This window comes from Lutjanus erythropterus, chromosome 5 (assembly GCF_056507025.1).
Source record: "Lutjanus erythropterus isolate fLutEry1 chromosome 5, fLutEry1.hap2, whole genome shotgun sequence".
Lineage (NCBI taxonomy): Eukaryota > Metazoa > Chordata > Actinopteri > Lutjaniformes > Lutjanidae > Lutjanus > Lutjanus erythropterus.
The window spans coordinates 18,823,095-18,846,807 of NC_139321.1; the positions used below are offsets into that span (position 1 = coordinate 18,823,095).

Genomic DNA, 23,713 nt, shown 5'->3' on the forward strand with positions numbered 1-23,713 from the left:
GGTCCTCCATGCTGAGCTGAGGAAATTTCTTCAGTGGAGGGATAATGAGTGTCGTCCCAACCTTGAACAGCATCTGTTTCACAGCAGATCTCCACGCAGTCTATAATCACTCTCACCTGAGGGCAGTAGAGCTTGAACTTGTCAGGCATTGTGGCCTGGACTTGCTCTCTTGTCTTCCACAATGGTAGCGAGCCAAGAACCTGGTAAAGATACCTAGTCCATGTTAGGATGGTGCGACTCACTGTAGACAAGCTGACTTCAAAGATGGATGCCAAGGTTTTCTCCTGTAGCCCAGCTGCAACACGACAGAGAAACATGTATGACTCATCGATGAGTGGAAGTTTTCTCTGAGGGCCAGGTGTCTCTGGTGCTGTTTGCTGGGACTTGGACCAGTAAACAAGCCTCGAAGCAGAGGGGTAAACTGACTCCCAAAAGACAGTAAAAACTTCCCTTGAGCTGAACCTTGTGTAGTAACAAAAGTCCTCATCTGTGACACAAAACTTGAAAATCAGTGGCTGCTGCTTCTTAACTGTCAGTTGCTGGATTTCAGTTTCTAGTGACAAAAACATATACATTACAAAACTGTTTATAGAACATTACAGAACTGTTTTGGTTTAATTATTTCTCGTGTCATTCCAAGTATGTGAAAACAAAGTGTTATGTAGTAAAGTAGAGTGTGCATGACCAAAGACCAAATTGCAGACAGTGCGTTTTATTTTTCAGTAATGGACAATCCTGTATTTTACAGGACAGGTGGCAACCCCAACAGGCCATCGGGCAACGGTTAATGTTGAACCTTGAAAATAATAAAATTAAACATTTTCCAATGACTCCTTTGACACGATTTATTGAAATACTTTCAAATGGCAAAGCCAAACATCAAATTGTGTGATCCATATGAAATAGCACACAGAAAGTGAAGAAATTAAGCAGACATACAAATATATATATTTAGCAAACCATCAAAAATACTTACAAACAATATATTTGGCTGTAGGACAAGTAGAACTGAGCACCTGTCAAAACAAAGGCTTCTTTTTAACAATATTTTAAGGCCAGGAGAAACAAAATTACAAAAGCAAAAGTGCAAAAGACAGAGGGGAAAACAACTGTAATGAGTGCTGCAAGACACATTAGCTGTGTCCCAAATCCATGCCACTACATACTAAATCAACGCAGGTTTTGAGTATTTAAAGTGACAAAATAACGTATACTCAAAACAGTGAAACAGCTCCAGGAGTATCTCAGAAAACAAAATAACTGTAAACCAGCAAAAACTTTTTGTTTTCTCATTGTTAACTTTGATAGGCAGTGACATTCAAAAGTCACAGTCTGATTGAAGTCTCTGAAAGCATAAGTATTGTATCAAAAGTATTATAAAAACGGTCAAGTATGTGGATTTTCTGTATAGTAACTGCATTAACAAGATGCTACAAAGATTAGTATACAGCATATACTGTGTACAATTAGTATGTCGCAGGGAATTGGGACACAGTGGTTGCTTGAGACAGTACAAATCAGGTTGTTACACTCTATGTGTGGTTTGTAGTAGTCCCTTAGTGACTGAAATATGGACAACTTAACATGAAACAGACTTTACATTAGTCTGTTAACTGCAACACTGTATTTCACACCATGTACACTTCCACGTTGTCCTGTAGCCATTATGGCGCCTTTATGCACCCCCTCTGAGTGTTCTCATTGTCCCCAAACAGTATCCAGTAAAAAGCTCAGTGTAATAATCTCAGCTGGAGCTCAGGAGTGGACGTAAACAAGTGGAAAGCACAAGCACATCATGATACAGGCAGCTGATGCAGAACAGCAGAGTGAAGGCTGGTGTAGTTTATAATCCTACAGTTTATTCAGGAACAGTGCACGCCAAATTTGTATGACCTTCAGATTAGAGCTGCAACGATTAGTCGATTAATCGTTTCAGTCATTGTTCAAGCAGAATTGTCAACCATTTGCTGGTTCCAGCTTAAATGTAATGATTTGCTACTTTTCTTTGTCATATGTAGTAAATGAGGAGTTTTTTGGTTTTGGACTGTCGGTTGCACAAAAGAAGTAATCTTAAAATGTTACTTTGGGCTCTGGGACATGGTGAGCAATTTTTTTATGATACTTTATAGACTACAATGCTTAACTGATAATGAACATAATTATAAGTTGCAGTACTACTTCAGATTTAGGCAAAATAAACAGTATAAGGAAAGCCATTTAAGTAGTCGTTATCACCAATCCAGAAAGGATGACTACTCAGGAATCATAGTTAGCAACTGTGAGTGCTTGTTAGTGAGGATTTAAAATGATAAATTCTTCAGGATCAATAAAATATATTCCCATTTCAGTGTTGTTTACATATATTTTCAGTGCTCAGCATTCCAGGGGAACTCTGAAGGCCAGCCCCAATGAGTGTATAGATTACCTTTAGGTTTAAGGTCAATGTACTTTCCAAAGGAGACCCCTAACTACTTTGTCTCAGCACAGGAAATAAGAGCCTTTACTGGAGAAGATACTGGTAGACGGTTACACCCAGTAACATCCTAAACAACAACATATTATTCTCAACTTCCCTTCACAAGCTACCTCTTCTTGAACTGAAGTGATCTTCCCTGCTGCCACTCCCGATAACATTAACCATCACCACGAAAGTAAAGACACACGGCCTGCTAACATTCAGACTGTCAGCTGTTACCGAGCGGGCTCCAGCGACCCCGTGACCTTGAAGTTTATCCCGTCTCCAGGCAGAGGTGATGGTATGAGCGGGCAGAGCCAACAGATGTACCAGCGACGGCCCAGAGCGTGACGCAGGTTGCCCAGGAGTCCGAGGCTGTAGGGGCGGCGGGTTGAGTACCATTCCCGTGTGGTCTGTCCCCGAAGCATCAGGAAGAGGTGGAAGAAGAAGAAGGCAGACACCAGCAAGAAGCCCACTACGCATGTGTCAGCGATGAAGGCGAAGGCAAAGGCACGTGCTGAGACCTGGCCTGCAGGGAGAAACGGAACAGCAGCACTGATTAACTCACAGCCAGTCATATAAATCCAATATCAGATTAAATTTCAATATGAAATAGATTTGATTACATTTTGGATGACCATATCATCAGAAACAACAATTACCATGTGTCCAAGAGCAACATCCTGCGGTATTAAAAGCTAAAGAAAACTTCAGATTTGGTGGAAAGTGAAGTGTAACTTATGATATGACAATATTTGGCCTTGTTTTGATACTGATACCAGTAATGGCCCGGCTACTTCCCAGCAGTGTAACCTGATCCTGGCCACACAACAATGAGAGCAATCATATCATACCCATTAGCATCATACAGTAGTTTCAGAACAATTTAAATTCTTTAAAATGAGTTAATATTTAAGTTGCAAACATTACAACCAAAAGGGAGCAATTAATTTACTATAAAAGTTAAATTAAGAATTATTCCTGCAAAAGCTGTAGAAAGCCCATTACTCAAGGAATTGATCTAAGAACTGGTGCAGTGGAAGGAAACATATGGACATTTTCTTAAATTGTGATGTTAAAAAACCTTTTCAACAGAAGCCATATTGGTATGAAATAGTAGGGTAACACAGTTACAAATGATACTAATTAAGGTCTCATTAGCACACACTAGCAGCACCCTGACTCTGTTTGACCTGAATGGAACAGAGTCTTAAATTAGTACCATTGACAACACCTGTGTTAACCATATTTCATGTCAAAATGGCTTCTGTGAAAAAGGTCAATACTGTCATTTTCATTCACCTTAGTTTATTGATAATGTTGTTATTATCAGGCTGTCTTTATCCTTTATTATTAGTTAATCTTTACCTATTTAATGTTATTATTATTTCTCTTTCTTTTGTCTGGTGCTGTTGGGGGTTGTGTTGTTGTGTTTTCTATGTTCTATGGTTTTGTGTTGTTAAAACTGGAAATATAATAAACATAAAGTCACAAAAACTTGCCTGCTGCAATAAGGATCACTTTTCTTCTGAGAAAAAAAAGATAATGCCTTTCTCCATTTAATATCCTTCTATTGAACTGTCCATAATTACACTAATTAATTAGCTGCTCACCAGAAAATTAATTGACAACTTTTCTGATAAACAATTTGTAAGAGTAATTTTTCAGTCAAAAAAATACTTAACATTTACCTCTTTGAGCTTAAAGCTTTTCTTTGTTTTGTCTCATTGAAAATAGAATATTTTGTGTTTTTGGACTGTTGTCCAACTTTGAAAAAAGTCATCATGAACTCTGTTATTCTGCATTTCTCAATTATTTTGTGAAATTTTACCGACAACAACTAATTGATGAATCAAGAAAAAAATTCTGCAAAAATAATAACTGCACTACACTACACGTGGGTTTAAAAAAAACAAAATACAACATTTTTTAAACCACAACTAGTTTCTGTGTAGGAGCTCACTCTATTTTAAAAGCACACAGTCAATAAAGAAAAGTTTATGGATTACATTCTATTGATCAGTGTGCACAGTGAACAACATGTAGCACAACTACATGAGCTGGTGCAACTAATATGGGACAAACCTGAAACCAGCATGATCCAGGGTATGAGCAGCAACAGGACGCTGTGCAAAGTCACGCCCTCTTTCAGTATGACAATGAAGACTTCTGCATTCATCAGAGTAGCGTACAGCAGCCCAGACCACATAAACAACAAGCAGCTCAGGAAGTAGCGGTAGTTACGGAAGCCTACACACTGGCCAAAAAAGACACAGTGGTGATCCCGCCGTAGCACACACACTTTGCAGTCATAGCAGTGGGAGCAGCGAGGAGGAGTGTGCGTCTCGCATGTATAACAGTACCTGTGTGAAAAAAAAAGTGATAACATACCGTCATGAATGGTCAGGGATGCTTCTAAACAACATTTAACAGATGACATTGTCTGTAAATAACCCTGTTTAATCAATCCAAGTGAAACAAAAACACTATGACCATCGGTTGGAGAAGTCCACTTGAGAATAAATGGAAAATCTATCTCTGTGAAAAAGCAGAGGTTCAAGTTTCTTTGCTGTGATCCCTCCTGTAATATAAGCTTCTTAAAGTCACACTGCACAGACACTGTTAAACTCTGTGTAATACTGACCAGCTGTTTTAGAGGAGAAGTTACATTTCCTTCTAACATATACAATATGTACTGTAAGCTAATATTTTTAAAGATCTTGTAATATTATTCACAATTAGTGAGAAATTTGTGCAAAAAAGGAGAAAACAACACATACATGCATGAACCTAATGCAATGTATGGATGGTCATATAATCTTGATAAATTATAGGACCAGTTTGAGGTTGTTAAAGGACCCGCAGGCTGCTGCAAAACGAACAGGCATGTTCTACATTTATTCTCTGTATGCCTCTGCTCATGTTTTCATATATGTGTATATGAATGTATGTATGTGCACATATATGTATATAGTGGTTAAATGTAGTATTACCTACTTTCCACCGCTAGTTATGGTTTAAAATATAAGATTCCTTGTCCACCTACTTTTGTCCTTGTAGTATACTGTACATCCACAAATCAAGTCCGTATAATCCATTCATTCAGTTTTATTTAATAACCCCTCCAGCTGCTCCTTCCTTACCTCCAGCCCTGGCCCATTCCCTCTCCGCCCAGGAACACACCCTTGATGCTGGGACTAGTTTTGAGGAAGAGGAGGGCGTTCCAGCAGATGTTTCCAAGCATGAAGTACTGGGCCAACAGGTGGACCGCTTTCCACCAGGTGGACCACTCCGTCTTCTTCTGCTCTGCCTCCAGCGGAGCCTCGACCAGCACTAGGTAGCTCACCTCCCCGGTGATGGAGAACACCAGGAAGGTGTTGAGGACCACGGGGAGGTGGTGACACAGCCTCTCCACCCTACAGAACACTTTACTGGCGAAGCTCGTCATGTTTCCTGCCAGCACACACCTCTCCGTGCTGTTTGAATCACAGCTCACTGGAAGGACCTGTTTGACAGACGCACTGTCGTAACCGTTGGTTAGCTTAGTTAGCTAAATAGCCGCTCTGTTAGCTCCCCCTCTGCGGTTAAATGACCCGCATTATATCAGTAAAATCTGATATATCATCGACACAGATTCGTGTAATAGAAGAGTTGAAATGAGACGCTGTTACTCACTCTACACCCCTATCCACACCACGGTCTCTGCTACTGGACGGAATCGAATTTCTGCTACCGGGTGTTACATGAAAATACATCCGCAGTGCAACAAGATACCGGTGTTCCGCTTGCAACATCCCATGAATGAACAACCGTGTACCCCTTTAAAAATACAGATTTTAAAATTAAGAAATTTAGATTTTATTATGGTGTTAGACTGATCAATTATTATTTAGATATTAGGTTTTTTTTTTGTTTTGTTTTTTTTTTGTTTTTTTTTTCCATATTTACACATGTACTCATGCAGCTTTCTTTCTTCTACCCTCTAAAATAGGATGGCACTAACATACACACTGCTAGGAGTTTGGAAGGTAGGTATTTATGGCAGCATGGTAAAAAAAAAACAGGTCATTACAATGAGACTTTCTCAAAATCATGAGCTAGTATCTCAAAATAATTATCAAAATAATGACATTGATACTAAGTCATTATTTTGAGAGAGTAAGTCAATATTTTGAAATACTAAGATATAATGATATTAAGTCAATACTTTGAGATACTAAGTGATTATTTTAAGATACTAAGTCATTATTTTGAGAAAGTTTCTAATTATAATGATTTACTGAGTCTTTTCTTTCTCATCTTGTGGAAATGGGCTTCCACAGGAAAGACAGTCTTGTCCAGGGGCAATACTAGAAAATCTGGGCCCCCTGAAAGCATCTCATGTGAAGCTCTTAACTAATACAGTTCCTGATCCCTGTTCAGCTTCAGCCCCTCCTGAATCAGGTCCCCCATTCAGGACCCCTTGCCTCGATGCCACACATTTTACTATATCTAAGTAAATCTAGTTATAATAATTTAATATTTGAGTTGTCTACAACAGTGCATACACCTGATTACATACACTTATGTCATTTCTGATATATGATTCACCAATATGTGTTGTTGAAAAGTAGCCTGAGCAAACAGATACATTTCCTAGATGGAGTGAGGATTCTCAGATGTCAAGATTTTTGTTTGGTAGAAATTTGAATATGTCGCAATAAAGTGGTATATTAATGACTTTCAGATCTATATGTTGTATGGCATTAAAGAAACTCTCACTTCCATATAACTCCATCACTACACCCATGCGTGGATTGGCAGCAGGTCCCTCCCCCCCAGGGGACAGACTTGATAATCCCTGATAATCTGTGTGTCCACTGACAGCCTGCAGCCATGGCTGCACACAAGGAGAATTTACTGTCTCTTGGACATCTGAATGCTACAGAAAGAAACATTTTCACCAAACAAACACAGCACAGTTTCAAAAAGAGGTAAGGTCATTGAATGCTGCCATGGAGTCAGGGAGTGGAAATCATGACAAAAATAACCATAACACTACTGGACGTCTACAGGGATTTATGTAGAGTGGTGCTAAAGAGAGAGCTCATGGCGCAGTCTGTAAAATTTAAAATTATGTGTAGTTTGTACTTACTAGTTTGATTTGGACCAGGAAAATATTAATATAATGTAAAATGTAAAGTTAAGTGCTGTCAACTGAGGGGATTGTGTACGTGTGTACATGTGTGTGTCATGGGTCGCTATGTTGATGTGTTATGATGTACTGTCGCTTTCTCTCACAGTGTCAACAGGCCAGTGTTATTGAAATCTGACTTTTCAACTCTTCAAAGTCATCAGCAACTGTAAGTGTACAAACAAAAGGCAACAAGATGCTCACACTGTGCATCGTTGTTTATGTTGATGTGAATGTTTTAAAGGGCCAGTGTGTGAGATTTATGGGGATTTATTAGCAGAATATGCTAGTAATGGTATATAATATTCCTAACTATGTTTTCATTAGTGTATAATCATCTGAACATAGGAACTACTATGCTTTTGTTACCTTAGCAGGTCCTTTTCCATGTTGCACTACCATGTTTCTACAGTAGCTCAGAATGGACATTCCAAACACTGGCTCTATAAATGGCTTTGCATTGTTTTTCACAAGTTTTCACAGCCACTATAGATGCTACCTGCAAGCTCACCATTAGATGCCACTAAAATCCTACACACTGGTCCTTTAATCTCTGACCCTTTGTGACTGTGTGTGTGTGTGTGTCTTTCCTGCAGCAGGGCGATGCAGCTGCAGCAGCGTTGGCAGGAGCTGAAACAGAGAGAGCTCGCAGCTCAACAACACAACAGGCAGCTGCTGCAGCAGTTTGAGGAGGCCCAGAACACACTGAGAGAGATGCTGACCCTCAATACTGCCATGAAAACAATTCGGGTACACAAATACAAAGAGAAAACTCACATATTCACACATAGACATATATACATAGATGCAGCATTTATGGCTTCAGCTCACTGCTGTCTTTGTTGCTGCCATATGAGACCAGGAGGAGTTACTCCTCATAGATCATGAACACGTGAACTCATTGAATTGGATTAGAAATATCAACATTATAGTATTTTTATCCCCAAAAACTGCAGCTTTTATTTGTGTTTACAGGTCAGTCTTGCCCTGTCCAATATGGCAGTGATGTTGACGTATGACCCAAAGGCCAATGTGGCATCTATGTGTTGTATGTCTATGCTGGCTACTAGTGCACTCGTGTGGTGTCAGAATAATGGGAAAAATGATTTCCCGAATGGGAAAATTCATGTGAATGCACCCTCAAGTTGGAAAAACAACTGGGAAAGTTGGAGAAAATTTTGTTACACGAGTTGCCGAGTTGTGATTTGTTGATGCCGTATATGCAGAACGAGAGTAAATGTTTGGTTGATAACTTTTTATTAATTCAACATCTTTGGTCAAGTGATTTGTAATGAAGTATTAAGTTGTAATCTTTGGTTGCTGTCCAGATAGAGTGACCTAGATTAATTAAAAATGGTATGTATTAGCATTAACCCTGATAACAAGTTCCTTTCTTGACACTAGTACAACCTACTATTAGTTGCATCAATTGTTCTTGTTTCTACTTTAGGACTTAGAAGCACATGAACTCACCAAAGTCAGAATAAAAACTTCCCAGCTCGTAAACCAGGACCATCTGAGGAGCACAAGAATGCACTATTATTCCTTCCTTTGTGAAGCTCTGTTGCTGAACTTGACCGTTCTTCTTGACCTCTGACCCCTTTCAGATGGAGTATGAAAGATACCTGGAGGAGAGCGCCCCCCGCTGGCAGCAGCAATTCAAGGAGAGGACACAAGCAGCTCAGAAGAAGGTATAAACAGTCCTCAGTATGGATTATTCATAACCATTTTAACTAATTCTAGCTCATCCTGTTTGGTGTAAAGAGGAATTACATTGTTTCCATTTGTCAAAAAAATGTGTGGGAAGTATCATGATACATGTAAAATACATTTCTGCTGACCTTTTATTGCATAGCATGCAGCTCTATCAGAGGAGATGTAACAATATATCATATATCACAATATCATAATAAAAAATGACATTTAATGATAGTACATGGTAAATTATTTTATTTCATTTATAGTATTTTATAAAATGGCTGCTACTGACTGCTGCATTGTTTTTGTTTTGCAATTGTACAACTATAATTCAAATATTCATTGCCAGAGACAATTCATGTCAATTTTTTGCACATGCAAAAGGTCATGGTTGACTTCTTTTATCTTATCTTATTAAAGAAGGACAGCAGTAAGCATTTTCGGGAGAAACAAATTTCATAGAAACAAAATGCTTTACACATCAGATTTATTATTTAATAAAGGGTATTTTTAATGTTCATTCACTTTTAAATATCGCAATAAATATTGGATCACAGATTTTTTATCATGCCATTATCATACCTTGAGTGTTTGGTGTTGTTGCATCCTGTTTATCAGTATGAAAATAAAAAGACTCTTTCTTTTACAGAGGATGGAGGACTGTTTGAAGTCACGTCTGAAGAACACAGAAGATTTAGTGACAAAGTCCTCTGCAGATCGACCTTTGCATTCACAAGGTTTGTTCTTCTCTTCACTGACTTTAAGAAGTCATATTCTCACAATTATTCTTTAAATTTAATGGTGTATTTCTGCCTAATAAGTATCTTAATTCACAGGTCCTACCACAAAGCCACAAAATGTTGCTCCACCTCTGCAGCACTACAGCCAAAACAGCCTCTTAGACTACAACCAAGATGGCTTCAATCATCTCTCCTACATGCAGTCTTCCTGGCTGACCCAACCTCAATCCCACTCTGCTAGGATTCCCATCAGAGCACCCTATCAACCCCAGGGTGCCACACATGTCCCTCCATCTTTCCCCCCACCACCCATCTACTCACACCCACTCCAGCTCCACCACCTTGCCTCCACACACGCTCATCATCATCATCACCCCTCCTGGCCCAGGCAGAATCCACCAGGCCGGGTGTCCCCTCAGCCTGACTACCCCTGGTCCTGGACGGCTAAAGTCCCATCGGGCTCCGAGGCTCTGTGGGGTCAGCTCCACACAGAGGAGCCTCCACCTGAGAGGGAGGTGGTGCAGGAGGCTGAGACGAGCAGAGCAGCAAGTTCAAAGAGAGACAGAGGAGGTGGCAGCAGGAGCAGTCATTTGTCCCAGGAGCTGGACATAAAGCCAGGTGAGAAAAGAAAATATGATGAGTAAAACTTGTTTTTCTTATGCACTTATCTTCCTCAAGGCTGCAAAGATTTGTCAATTAATTGTCATCAACTTTTAAATTAACCCCCAACTATTTTAAAAATTGATTAATCATTTTGGATCAATTTTTAAGAAAAAGTGTCCAAATTCTCTTTCAGCTTTTCAAATGTGAATATTTTCTTATTTTTTTTTACTTCACTCTGACAGTAAACTAAATATATTTGTGTTGTGGACAAAACAAGACACTTGACAATGTCACCTTGGGCTTTAGGAAACAGTGATCAACATTTTTCACCATTGTGTGTGTGTGTGTGTGTGTGTGTGTGTACTGTCCCTAGTTCGTCTGTCCAGTGGGGGTCCTGCAGAGAGCAGTGAGAGCAGCAGGGAGTCCAGTCAGGCGAGCAAAGAGAAGAGGAAGAAAAGGGAGAAGAGAGGAAGATCACGGCGTACCTCAGACAGAGAAAGACTCAGCTCTCAGGGGTGAGTCATACTCTCCACAGATGACTTTGTTTGTTACACACCAGTTTTCAGAAAGTTGTTCCTTCTACCTGTAGTACTATATATCCATCTAGATTGTGTTGGCGTGAGTTGCTGAGTTTTGGAGATAAATTGGTCATAGAGATGTCTGCCTTCTCTCTAATATAAAGGAACTAAATGGCGCTTGCTTGTAGTGCTCACAGCACCAAAGAAATACATTTTAAAAACCCATGCAGTTTCATGTAGGAACTATTTTCTGTCTACTGAACATCAACTGTATCACGGTGCAGAAGGAATCTCGGCTCTAACACACTCCACCATCTTATTCTTTTTCATCGTCTCCTCTTTCAGGTCATCTAGGACTTCCAGTGTCATCATCGCTGCTGCAGTCACACCGGCTCAAAGCTCAGAGAGCGACGCTTCATCAGAGAAAGGCAGAACCAGCACTGGTCGAAGGAGCAGGAGAAGCGCCGGACTTTCTGTTGGATCACCGAGGGCTGAGGAGGTGGTGAAGGAGAGAAGCAGGAGCAACGGAGACGATTCAGGGAATAGCAGAGAAGAGGAGAGTCCGTCTACTGCTGAGGAGTCCAGGAGTGAAGAAGCAGGAAATCAAAGTCCTGACAACAAATCAGAGAGCTGTAGAGAGGAGTCTGGGTCCCAGAGGGACGAGGAGTCAGGGAGTGTTAGTATACAGATTGGAAATGGAGGAGATGAAATAGAAAAGGAGAGGAGCAGCTCTGAAGGAAGCGGTGTAGGAGAAAAGGATGAAGAAGATGAAGAAGAGCAAGAGCAAAATCTGGGAGATGGAGAAGAGAATGGTGAAGAAAAAGAGGACAGTCAGAAAGGTGAAGAGCAAGAGGAAAGAGATGTGCAGGATGATGACGAGGCTTCTGAAAGGAAGAATACAGAAGAGGAAGAAGAAGAGGAGACAGGAGCAGAGGAGGAGGTGGAGGAGCAGGACTCAGATGAAGAAAAGTCAGACAAGTTGAAGAATGAGTACAGCGAGAATGTAAAACAGGATTCAACATCCTCTCAGGATGAAGAAGTGGACGAGGACGAGAGCGAAGGAGGTGAAGACAAAATAGAAGAGAATGGAGAGTCAGATGAAGAGGAGGAGGACGCAAGAGGGGAGGAGGAAGAGGAGCAGATAGGAGACGAGGCAGGAGACCCAGAGGAAGAAAGAGATTCAGATGACAGCATCATCTCACCACCGTACAAGTAAGATAATTAAAGTAGGGCAGCAACTAACCATTTTCTTTATTGATTCATCTGCTGATTATTATGATTGTCTGTTCGCCTATAAAATGTAAAAAAAAAAAAAACAAATGCCCATCACATTTTCCCAGATGTCAAAGTGATGTCTTTAAATTGCCAACCAACAGTCCAAAACCCAATGATTCTTCATTTACTAGCATAACAAGGTCAAAGAAAAGCAATAAATCATTACATTTAAGAAGCTGAAACCAGCGATTTCTGCTTGAAAAATGACAAATCAATTATCAAAATAGTCTATATTCTACTATAATCAGTCTATGGTTTGTAGATCTAAAAAGATGCACATAATTCCTGAGGAGGCAAGTGAAGATGAAGATGATGATGAGGAGGAAGCAGGTGGGGAAGAAGAAGAGGAGGAGAGAGATTCAGAGGACAGCATCATCTCACCTCAGAACAACAAGTAAGATAATTAAAGAATCCCAGCTGGTTTTCTCCTCTGACTCTTTCCTGTCTGTAGTCTACAGACTCCAGTGTCTTGTTGAGACTGATTGGGCGACATCAAGTGAAACACTTCACAAATAACCGGTTAGATATCGGGCCCGTTACAAACTGCTGGAAAACCATTTTATTTATGACTGCAGTTTGATGAATTAGCAGAGAAATAAGACAGAAAATCAACATATGTTCCTTAACCCTTCTATTATATTCATTATTTCCATGGAATCAAAATCATTGTGTTATTTGATGGACTTGCAAGAATTTGGTCTTTGTGCCCCCAAGAACTTCACAACATCCAAGGCCAAGAGGCATTGCCCCTAAAATAATAAAATTCCAGGCCTGATGTGAACTATAACAATCTGTTGTTTTCAGGTCTAAGAAGATGTCCATTATTCCTGAGGAGATGGTTGAAGATGAAGATGTTGAGAAAGAGGATGAGGAGGAGAGTAACACAGGATCCTCTGATGACGACTCGAATGAGTTCAGTGACGAGGACATCGAGCATCTTCTTGCACCTCAGGAACAATCACAGAAAAAAGAGTGAGTCCTGATTTTACATCTCTGATGACAAAAACTACATCTTAACAGAAGCCTCTAATATCTCTTTTTCAAAATTACATTTTCAGAGAGAAGGACCTGAAAGCTGATGACAAACCCAAAGGTACAGTATCCTTACAATCACAATATATATAAAAAAGTTTTTAAGGACGTCAATTGTGATCTTCGTCATTTCTTTTCCAGATATTTGTGACAAGGTGGCGCTTTTTGTTGGATCAACAAAGACGGATCAGCAAAGTGACTCTGAGGAGTTTGACCACTTTTACGACTAAATGTGTTTGATCTCAACTGTGAAACCTGAGAATAAAAGACAAAACCTTCCTCAGAGACCTAGAAATTAGATTAGAGCTTGTGAAAAAGGAGGTGAAACAAAAGGGTCAGAGTATCTTTTGGTTACTGGATTTTTCTTTCAGAAACGTGCATTAAATAACAAAAGAAAGTGGTTTTTGAGTTTCATTGTAAGATACAAAAATTAAAATTGAAACAAGGTGTTTTTCTTTGTCATAGTCAAACAGGAATGAGCTAAATGTTTTTTTTTTTTTTTGTTTTTTTTTATGTTGGATTTTCATTTTCTGTTTTGTATGACTGAAACTAAGACTACTGGAAGAGAAAAACATTTAGTTTGTCATATTCATATTGACTGGGTTTTCACAAATGAAAAACTCAACCAGTATTTTAAAATAAAATTATAAAAAAACTTAAGCAAAATACAATGACCAAAAGATACACTAATCAGAAAATATTTTAACTATAATAACTCCACTACAATAAACTGCATTATATACATATTAAACAATTATTTATTTAACTTTTGGACAATTTCCTCTACAAAAGAATTCGAATTTTTATGCAGATTTCTTTCTCTTACAATCAGAAACATGGAAAACAAGATATAAAGCTCTTAGAAACAGAGGAGAAACAATTGTACAAAGGCTGACAATAATTTATTGAAAAGAGATTATTATTGTATCTGGGTGACTGAAGAGTCTCAACATGTTTGTTATATAAAAAATAAACCAGTGGTTTTACAGTGAATTGTTTTATTTTACATCAGCGTGCCTGTAGAGTGCAGTGTTCTGGTCCCGGTCACATCAGCTCATTTCTGTTGACAACGAGCATCAAAAAGTCTTCATTTCCTTTTAGATTTTCACCACCTGAGCAGCCAAACAGGGGCTCACTCTCTTCCCGTCCTCTGATGCAGCGCTGCGCTGAATGAGCAGCCTGCTGTAGGTCCCGCCCACCTGGCCTTTGGTCAGTCGTCCAGGATTGACACACACGCAGCCGACAACGTCCTGAGGAAAGAGAGGAGAGCAGGTTTCAAAAGAGAGAAGGTGCAAATAATAAAACACTCATTTAAGTGTTTTGCTTTCAGTGACATTTTAAATCAAAACATTTTAAACAAATAAGAAAAGATTACATTTAAAGAGGCAACCATTTCCCACTTTTCCAGTAAAAATTCGACGTTTTTAGGCATTGTTTATATAGAATTCTTTACTGAAGTCAATATGTTGTTAATATGTTGTTTCCATCTTAAAGCTGCACTTATTTTGACATTGACAATACATCAAATGGACGTTCACAGAAACAGGAGTTTGGTACCTTCACAAAGTAGCGCAGCTCTGAGGGAATGATGAGAACATCAGGGGTGAGTGGCATCTGACCGAAGGTCTGGAACTTCTCATAATCCATGTTGACGTCCTCCACGGGTGGGTACAACGGGTAGTAACTGTGTCGTGAACACACAAACATAGAGGTGGGCTTTAATGTTGGTCAATCGTTAACAGAAAAAAGAAGAGAAGTCTTTCAGGACTCTTACCTCCTCTGGGTCAGCATGTGCTTCAGTATGCGTGAAAATCTTTCTGATCCGGTGCCACTGCAACACAAAACAGTTTCAGTTACAGCACTCATTGAAATATATAATCAGTACAATGAAACTGCTGCATCTGATGTTTGAGTTAAATATCATATAAATTTAGCTTTAAAGACAAAGTGAGGCTTGCACGTGACCAGAAGGGTCTTTCTGGCTATCAGTCCCCATATCAATGACACTGGTCCTTGAACAAAACTAATTACCACACTTGGCTTTAAGTGCTCTTTACATGTTGTTATAGCGACCCAAGAAACATCTGAGCCTCACTTTTTGGTTGTGTCCCATTCTCCTTTATGGGAAATGAGACTGTCCTAAGTTCACTGAATAGGTATTTATTTGTTAAGGTGGCTGAGTGAGCTGTTCATATTCTTGTTTTTAAGCCTTGACTCATATGGAGTCAGAAAAATAAATAACATGGATTGATTTGATTTGATTTGATTGGATTGATTTACTCTGAGTAAATATTTGTTCTTGTGCTTCATCACTTTTTGTTATTTATCAGTTATGAGGTTGTGGTAAGATCACAGTTGCTGTCATGTTCATCTCATAACATGCAATACATCTATATTAGAAGCTAATAGGAAACTCAGAAACACGTAGGAAGTAGGAAAAAAATGCAGTTTTGGCCTGGGACTGAAAGGGTTAACACATTTTCCTCCCAAATTAATTCCTAACTGAGCCGCACTGCTGGATGAAGGTATGTGAAAATTAGACATGTTAATTTTGGCACACAGTTTTCCTCACCAGCTTATCTCCTCTGCACCCATGTGGAACAGGATGTCAGTAGACGTCAAGCCAAAGGTCACACCGTCGATCAGCAGGGTGCATGGGTCAGGGACCAGGGTGACACGCTGCATAGTGGAAAAAAAAAAAACACTGTTTAAGTTTATGATGTCTGGCTGCATTTATTAATGACTTAACTGACAATTTTCTTTGTTTCCCTGTTGAATCTTGTTGACAACCTGTCTGAAAAAAGGTGTTGACTCAAGTCACACAATTAAGACTTGAGTCAGACTCCAGACTCTAATCTGACATCTTTAGTTTTGGAAAACCACAAAACAGACTTCATACATAACCTACCCTAAGACTAGCAAAACCACAAAGTTTAAACCTACTAACTCAATGATGCTTGGCATGATTGCTCACAAGCCTAGCACATTATTTTAGTTGGGTGTTTGTGCATCAGACCTGGGCCTGGTCCTTGCTGAGGTTCGGCAGGATGAAGGGAGGCTGTGGGTAGATGAAGTGATGGTGGATGTCTCTCTGGGACGGCACAAATACCAGGTGGCAGCCAACACTGGATGGAAAAAACATCAGGCTTCATTATGGTAAAAGTTTATGATTAGGCCAAATTACAAGGTACCATGCAGCTCTTTAAATGTCCTCAGGAACTAAAATAACAGAATCATAGCTAAGAAAGATGAGAGACTCACCTTTTGGTGCCATCAACGATGCTTTCAATACATCTGGAGAAAATGGTCTCAAATGTCTCGGTGACCTGGGCTTTCTATTTGAGCAACAGGTGGAGATAAAAAGGACATGGTCACACATATTCATGATCAACCGGCATGGCTGTGTGTTGACTTGGGATGTGGAAGTTAAAATTAGTTTAAAAATGCAAAACATCATCTCTAGGAGCAGTGGTTACTCTGGGATAAATGCTGCAACCCATTGTACTCAAGGAAAAAAAAAAATACAATCTCCGATCCTATCGACCTCTGCACTGGATTGCAGCAAAACACACAAACTGAGCGTGTCAGCATACCTCAATCTGTTCATGTTTGGAATCCACAAACGGGCCCAGCTGGTGGAAAGAAAAGAGAATCAGAAAAACCAAACATAACATGCAGTGATGTGACGGCTGGAGGAATAAGTGACTGTGATACACGAAAAACTTGAAGCAACTGTACCAGCAGGCAGACATCAGGACGATCCCTGACAATGACATGGATGAGGTCCAGCAGAGGGTCAAAGCTCAGGCTGTCAGAGGGAGTGTACGGTCCGCACGCCACTAGTACGTTCAAGGGCTCTGTGATCACACGAGATGACGATGAGTGAGAGACTAAAACTACCTTTGATAAAAGCAGACTGAGCAGATATTCCTTCTATTGTAGTTGAAAGCTTTTTAAGTTAATGAGAAAGTTGTGCTCAACTAACAGAATTCACTATAATAAATACCAACCAACATCATTTCTCACCTTCATCCATCTCCAGTTTTACCTCAGCAGTGTAGAAAGGAAGAGGGACTCCCTAAAAAAAGACGCACACAAACCAAACGCAGATCTAAATGTTGAGATACTCTGAAACACTTGATTTAGATTTTGAAAGAATATTTAAAGAAAAAGCAGATTAGTAAATGATTTATCTTTGACTCTTTATGTGGCAGCACTTGTTAACCTGTAACTGACCTCATAAAGTTTGGAAGCCACCAGTTTTCTTCCTGTTGTGTTCATCCCCTCCATCACTACCACCTGAAGAAAAAAACAGACGAGAAGATCAATGAGTACTCTAAAATAAAGGCTTCCTGCAAAGTAGATTCATACACCACAGAGAGGGAGAAGTTGTCAGAGTTCTCGGTCAGACGCTGGGTGAGTCTCCTGCCCAGGTCCTTGGCATGCTCTGTTATTCTTGGTGGCGGTATAACCTGCTGCACACACCTCAGTGCACAGGCAAAGAAGAGCCACCGCTCATAAATACTGCAATCACAATGCACTCTGCACAGATGGATGTAATTCTTCATCTGATTCAATAAATATGTTTAAAAAGACTTTCAAAACAGTCCCATGTGAAGCTTAATCTGCCAAGACAAGAAGTGTCCTTCTGCTCACCTGACCAGGAAACAGGGAGTACTCTTTAAGCTCCGATAGGTCAACAGGTATTTGCTGACCACCTTGCTCTGGTCCCGCCTCCAACAGAACCGACTGTGCGTTCAGTTTGCCATTACTGTCACAGCAAATCTGACCCAACACGGTTATACCGTCCTACAGGTGAAGAGACACAAATACACCAAAGTCAGCAGGCAGGAAATAATTAATCATATAAATATACTGTACAATTTAGTTTATTCAACAGTTTCATAGCAATAAATAGTCAGATAAGGACATTTAACCAGCAGGAAATCACACACATGAATATTCTAATACCATTCTATGAAAAATGGAAAATTCCCACTCATGACAAACATCTTCCTGAAGTTCAATTACAACTGATTCAAATTTACAAAGTTTATCACTGATCAGCTCTCACATTTTGTAAAACTGTACGCTGATGTATTGGTTTATAAGGTTTGTAAATCTTAGGGTTGGGTGTCTAATCACATTGTGGTAAACAGATTTATATTTTTAAGTTGTGAAATTGCTTTAGTATGAAAAATATTAAGCTAAAGATTTTACTGTAATGTGTAATGTCATTTTCATTTTGTGGATTTTATAGAATTGGTATCGAAAAGAGGTAGTGTTCAGGAACCGATAAGGAAAATTTTTGAAAGATACCCAGCCCTGGCAAATCTATCAACTTCGTAGTTAGGCATTAAACAGTTCCTGGATTAAATATCCAATTATAACTATAAGACATTCATCCTGTTTCTATAGCCCCTCTGTACCTGGGCAGGCAGAGAGACAGGGGAGAACTCTTCGATGTTGAAGTGAGTCCTGAGGGCCTCACCGAGCTCCTCTATCTTCTCTGTCAACACTGAGGAAAACAGATGCAAAGATTCTCAAATTCAAATAATGTGTCAACACATTTTTGCATCAGTACATTTAGAGGAATCTATTTACCAGTTGAGATGATTTAAGATTTACTGGGTGTTTTTTTTTTTTAAATTACTCTTCTACAACACATGAGAGTATTTTACCATTTCGAACATCACGCAGCCTCTGGAACATGTACTTGTAGCTGCAGTGGAGAGAGTCTTCAGGCCCTTCCAGCAGCTCCAGCTGGACGCCTGCACCTGGAGCCTTCCTGCCTGCCCAGCGAGTGCCCTGCACGACCCCGAATGTTACCACCACCTCCCCTTTCGCTCCTCGCTGGCTGTACTTCTGTGACGGTGTAGCACTTTATAAGAGAGATGGGAAGAAGGGCAGGGTCAGGTCAAAGTGCAACCAATGTCCATCTTAACAAGCGATTCAGTTAAGTGTTTTGTTGTTGCAATGACTTAACACGTTATGCAACCTATGCCTGTGCAATTGCTCAGTATTTGCAACTTGTCTTGATAAGTAATACTACTAGGTCCATCTGAGAAAGTGAATTTAAGACTTGTCGAGACTAAATAAAACCAACATAAAAACTAGGAACCTCTGTGTGTTTCAGCTGTTTTCCAGCAGACTGTTGGTATGTGTTGTTGCTGAGTACCTGGGAGAGAAGCTGGCAGGAGACAGCAGCAGGCCAGGGCTGGCCAGCAGAGCTGCGCTTCTTTTTGAATGAGGGTGTTCGGGAGTGGTCAGTGCTCGCTTCTGGGAGCCCTACACACACAACACACACAGGTTAGGGAACACAAGTGACTCACACTCGATATGGTAGTAATTCTGAGAGACGGGGTCACAGGAGATTTAATCCGGGTCGCTAAATAAATGAAAGACTATGGAAAGACATTCTGCAAATTTAATTTAAATTGTGTATATTCCTTTACTGATGACCGCAAAAAACAAGAGCCTGTTAATTCTCCCGAAATACACTTATTTTGTCTCATTTATTAAGTAGAATAAAATGTCCTACATCGTTTTCCTGATAAGGAAATAAAAACAGTAAGATGTCCTGTTCACTCAGTCTAAATGCATTTATTTCTCATTTATGAAGTATTCAACATGTTAGTGTTTTCAATGGTACATGTCAAGATTATATAAGGTGATGTGGAAATGGCAGTAAAAATGGTGAGGAATGTTCATTTATGCACAAATGAACTCTTCTCCAGATTCATTGATAAGGCCTATTATGAACTGGGTTGTGATGGTTTTTCATTTTTAAAAAGTTGGGAAACAAGTTTGGGAAACAATGGTCTATAGGGCCACCAAGGGAATCACGCCTAGTTCATTTAGCCTTAAGCATACAACATGCAGTTTATAAATATATTCTTTCTGTGCAGGTGTGCCCCATGTGTTGGTAATGTAGCCAAGAGTTATGAGTTGCAGAGGCTCCGAAATATGAAACAAGATGGAACACTATTTATTGCTTCCAAATATTTTCAACAGCAGCACATTTCAGATCCACTTCTTCTCTACTTTGCACATCTGACTAAGAGGCAACTCAATAAAACAGCTTATGGTGACATTAGATGATATGACCGAGGAAGAACCACTTCTTGTATAGTTTTTGTTAAATTAACCGTTCACCTGCACATGTCATCACTGTTATATTATTATAATAATATTCTCATTTAGCGGCCATGTGAACAGTTAAGTTTGAATCTATTTTCCATGTAACTACAGCTACTGTCTGATGTCAAGGGCTGAGAGCTGCTTACCTTAGCAGGAGTAGAGTAGGCGTCCAGTAGATTCTCCTCCTCTTCCTCTGCTTTGATTCTGAACAAATAATGTCAAGTACTATAACACAGTGACACTCCTGATAGTTACTGAGAGAGCGAAAAGCTGTAAAGAGTTCACTGTCAAGGATACAATTCCTGGAGTGAGTGGATATCTCTGGTTCTGTTATGAATTTCTTCTTTTCTGAAGCTCTGTTTGGATTTAATCTTCTTGTTTAACACCTACAATGGAAATGAACACACTGTAAATATAAAATCAGTGTGACAGAAGGCCAAGTACTAAATTATAATGAATATGAATAATTGGGAAAATATGAACAGTCATTATGTTCCTGTTACCTCATGTTCAAACTGATCCAGGGTGTCCATGGTGAGTTTAAGTCCATTTTTTGTGGTGCTGAAGGCCACCCACTCCAGCACCATCTCATCTGCCTGTATCCTGTTACAGATACATTGCTCCACCACTGAGAGAGAGATGTGATGGAGAACAGATAAAAATTGAGACGTTACAATGAGGTGACTGCAAATACAGTGCACTTAGGTGCTATAAATCGAGCATTAGAATGACTGAAAATAATACTGTAAATCAGAGGTGGATGATAATTACAGCAGACGTATCTGATCCTGAAGTATTTTGTGTGCAGTATCACTCTGATTTGAGCACACCTAATTTAAACATATGACTGACTGATGCACATGAATTGGTTCAGATTCAATATATTTTTTTCTCTCAACTATACTGTCTGTTCAAATATTTATTTATCATCAGAAAAACAGACTAATTAACAACAATGTGATGTAAATGTTTTTGTGTTTGATGTGCCTTTTGTTTTGTTTTTTCATTGCTTCACCTCTTAGTGTGATGATGATGATGATGATACCACCACCATGTACATGTTGACAGTGTGAGGGGTAAAAACAGCTGTCAGGATTTGAAAGATATAAATGAGGAAAACAAAAGGTAGGCAAAAAGTATAAATGCCCATATAATGAGTGAGCACAAGTTACAAGAAACATAACAGCCGTTTAAAAACACAACACATATGAGATATGACTAAATAGCGGATGAGAGGAATCGTCTGGACAGTAAACATGTACAATCGCCTTATTGTCAACTTCAGCGGTAGTTGAGGGAAAGCTTAGCTACTTTTGCTAACATATATTCATGGAAAGGATTAACGACTATCCATCTGACATAAATTAGGAGACGTTAGCTACTTACTCTTGTCGAGGACGGAGTCATCTTGGCAGGGTATATCAAACACTTCCAGCTCTGATTTTAGGCTTTCTCCTGTTACTAGTACCATTGTCTTACTCTGTATAACGCTATTAGACTGTATATGAACTATGCTAATGTTTTGATACTTCGGTAGCTAACGTTAGCCTCGCTCTCACTTCATAGCAACGACGACGATCTAATTCTCTCAACAGTGCGACTTCTAAATACAAACTACAGATGTTAACTACACTCTAAATGGCAGACATGAAGAATAAATCCGTCCAACATCAGGTGCAGATGGCCATTTCATTTTACCGCGAAAAAGCGCTATAGCTGTTGGCGGCCGGAAATTGCGTCACATCATACGCAGTCACAAACGGAAGTTTACAGCGCCACGAAAATAAAAGCCTCCAATAACTCATTTTTAACTTTTTTTTTAAAACACAAATATTTTTAAGCAACGAGAAGAGGAAACAAAGAGCCAGGGAATTAAGCTATGACAAACAAACAAAAAAAAAAAAAAAAAAAACCCAACAGTATTCCGTTCGGTAAATTAGTAATAGCAAAATAATAAATAAAAGTAATAAAACAAAGGTGGATGGATTAATAAACGATTAACATTAGTCGATGTGTTTGAAATATTGTTTGGGTCACTGTTTTGTTTCAGCTTGACTAGTGAACTGAATCAGAAGTAAGGTAAATTCAATTTTCTGTAAGTCCATTTCATTTTATGTGTGTGGAATTTGAGATAACATCTTTGTCAAGTCAAGAGTTATTTTCAGAATAAATTAAAATATTTTTATAAAGCATTGAACCATTTGATCTAGTTTTCTAGACAGAAAGTTCTGCATATCAATTTAAAATATTCTGGAATATATACAGTTAAAAAAAAATATATATATATATAACTGTTTCATTTAAACCACAGAAATCACAACAATAATTAATATCCAATAATACTGAACCTCTCCATCATGTGCTTTAAAGGACATATTCTACATAAAATTTAAAATTACACCTCCTTCATTTTATTGTTACTACAACATTTATCTGATATTCTTCAGGTTTTTTCAAAGTCAAGTCACCATAAATAGAAGACCAAAACATCTGCACCAGGGGGATATTATGAGTCTTCAAGATGTGTTTATTTCTACATTTTTTATTTAGGACCCTAAGGTAGATAGTCCTTGTTCAATCTGATGACAGCGTTTGTCATCATGAGTTTTTCAGAACCTGTAAAACATCTTTTGGAAACACTAATACACATTCTTTCGGTAGAACAGGTAATCCAACCTTTTTCAGAAAATCAGTGGTAATTCAAAAGCTACTGAATGAATGATATTATTGTCAAACCATTTCTGAATATCTCAATATCTTTCTTGTTCCATATCTAATATCTGTGTGGAAAACAGTTGTGCGTATAAGCCAGGGACCACGCTAAAAATCAACTGGCTTAATAGGCAATTCATCTATGGAATAGTAACAATTAAAAGAAATTCAATCCCATATGACTATAAGTAACTGGGAAAGGTGTTCCATATGTTATTTTTGTGTCTCACTAAGGAATGCTCTCCCTTGTCAAAGTGCATGTTGCAGGAATACACCACTACGCCCTCCAAGAGAAATGATGGTGTAGAGAGGGTTAGAGGTGTACACATCTCAGTTTCCTGTACCACCTAAAGCTAAAGAATTGCAT

General features: G+C 39.1%; 3 protein-coding genes across 4 annotated transcripts; 1 reads left to right on the forward strand and 2 right to left on the reverse strand.

The window, feature by feature from the left end:
* Positions 1-830: 830 nt before the first annotated feature.
* Positions 831-6,214, reverse strand: zdhhc24 (zDHHC palmitoyltransferase 24). Of its 2 annotated transcripts, XM_084719030.1 has the most exons (4): positions 6,131-6,214; positions 5,599-5,960; positions 4,541-4,818; positions 831-2,984 (listed from the first exon to the last, which is right to left on the reverse strand). In XM_084719030.1, the coding sequence occupies exons 2-4, from the start codon at positions 5,901-5,903 to the stop codon at positions 2,692-2,694; spliced, it is 876 nt and encodes a 291-aa protein (XP_084575156.1). In that variant the 5' UTR covers positions 5,904-5,960; positions 6,131-6,214; the 3' UTR covers positions 831-2,691. The 2 variants fall into 2 exon arrangements, with proteins under 2 accessions (XP_084575156.1, XP_084575155.1); XM_084719029.1 differs by having other exon boundaries at positions 5,599-6,192.
* Positions 6,215-7,320: 1,106 nt separating this feature from the next.
* Positions 7,321-14,079, forward strand: LOC146326708 (uncharacterized). Its single transcript, XM_084718394.1, has 12 exons — positions 7,321-7,428; positions 7,738-7,797; positions 8,225-8,378; positions 9,236-9,319; positions 9,976-10,063; positions 10,163-10,684; positions 11,043-11,184; positions 11,533-12,399; positions 12,725-12,792; positions 13,326-13,434; positions 13,521-13,555; positions 13,636-14,079. Exons 1-12 carry the CDS (start codon positions 7,331-7,333, stop codon positions 13,722-13,724), a joined length of 2,316 nt encoding a protein of 771 aa, XP_084574520.1. The 5' UTR covers positions 7,321-7,330; the 3' UTR covers positions 13,725-14,079.
* A 295-nt stretch (positions 14,080-14,374) lies between these two features.
* Positions 14,375-22,381, reverse strand: pola2 (polymerase (DNA directed), alpha 2). The gene is made up of 18 exons (XM_084719031.1): positions 22,021-22,381; positions 21,138-21,262; positions 20,932-21,020; positions 20,781-20,838; positions 19,673-19,782; positions 19,176-19,375; positions 18,924-19,012; positions 18,151-18,303; positions 17,731-17,793; positions 17,521-17,572; positions 17,233-17,351; positions 17,088-17,126; positions 16,756-16,829; positions 16,511-16,619; positions 16,067-16,173; positions 15,269-15,325; positions 15,052-15,178; positions 14,375-14,744 (listed from the first exon to the last, which is right to left on the reverse strand). Exons 1-18 carry the CDS (start codon positions 22,103-22,105, stop codon positions 14,592-14,594), a joined length of 1,809 nt encoding a protein of 602 aa, XP_084575157.1. The 5' UTR covers positions 22,106-22,381; the 3' UTR covers positions 14,375-14,591.
* Positions 22,382-23,713: the final 1,332 nt, after the last annotated feature.

What these genes read in the sequence shown, in the direction of transcription:
- LOC146326708 (XM_084718394.1), top strand. Translation starts at nt 7,331, where the DNA reads ATGGCTGCACACAAGGAGAATTTACTGTCTCTTGGACATCTGAATGCT. An exon ending in CTTCAAAGTCATCAGCAACT is followed by an intron (nt 7,798 to 8,224) that starts GTAAGTGTACAA and finishes TCTTTCCTGCAG; the next exon opens with CAGGGCGATGCAGCTGCAGC. An exon ending in CACAAGCAGCTCAGAAGAAG is followed by an intron (nt 9,320 to 9,975) that starts GTATAAACAGTC and finishes TTTCTTTTACAG; the next exon opens with AGGATGGAGGACTGTTTGAA.
- pola2 (XM_084719031.1), bottom strand. Translation starts at nt 22,105, where the DNA reads ATGGTACTAGTAACAGGAGAAAGCCTAAAATCAGAGCTGGAAGTGTTT. An exon ending in TGGCTTCCAAACTTTATGAG is followed by an intron (nt 17,573 to 17,730) that starts GTCAGTTACAGG and finishes GTCTTTTTTTAG; the next exon opens with GGAGTCCCTCTTCCTTTCTA. An exon ending in AAAACTGGAGATGGATGAAG is followed by an intron (nt 17,352 to 17,520) that starts GTGAGAAATGAT and finishes GTGTGATCACAG; the next exon opens with AGCCCTTGAACGTACTAGTG.
- zdhhc24 (XM_084719030.1), bottom strand. Translation starts at nt 5,903, where the DNA reads ATGACGAGCTTCGCCAGTAAAGTGTTCTGTAGGGTGGAGAGGCTGTGT. An exon ending in GGAATGGGCCAGGGCTGGAG is followed by an intron (nt 4,819 to 5,598) that starts GTAAGGAAGGAG and finishes TTTTTCACACAG; the next exon opens with GTACTGTTATACATGCGAGA. An exon ending in CTGGATCATGCTGGTTTCAG is followed by an intron (nt 2,985 to 4,540) that starts GTTTGTCCCATA and finishes TTCTCCCTGCAG; the next exon opens with GCCAGGTCTCAGCACGTGCC.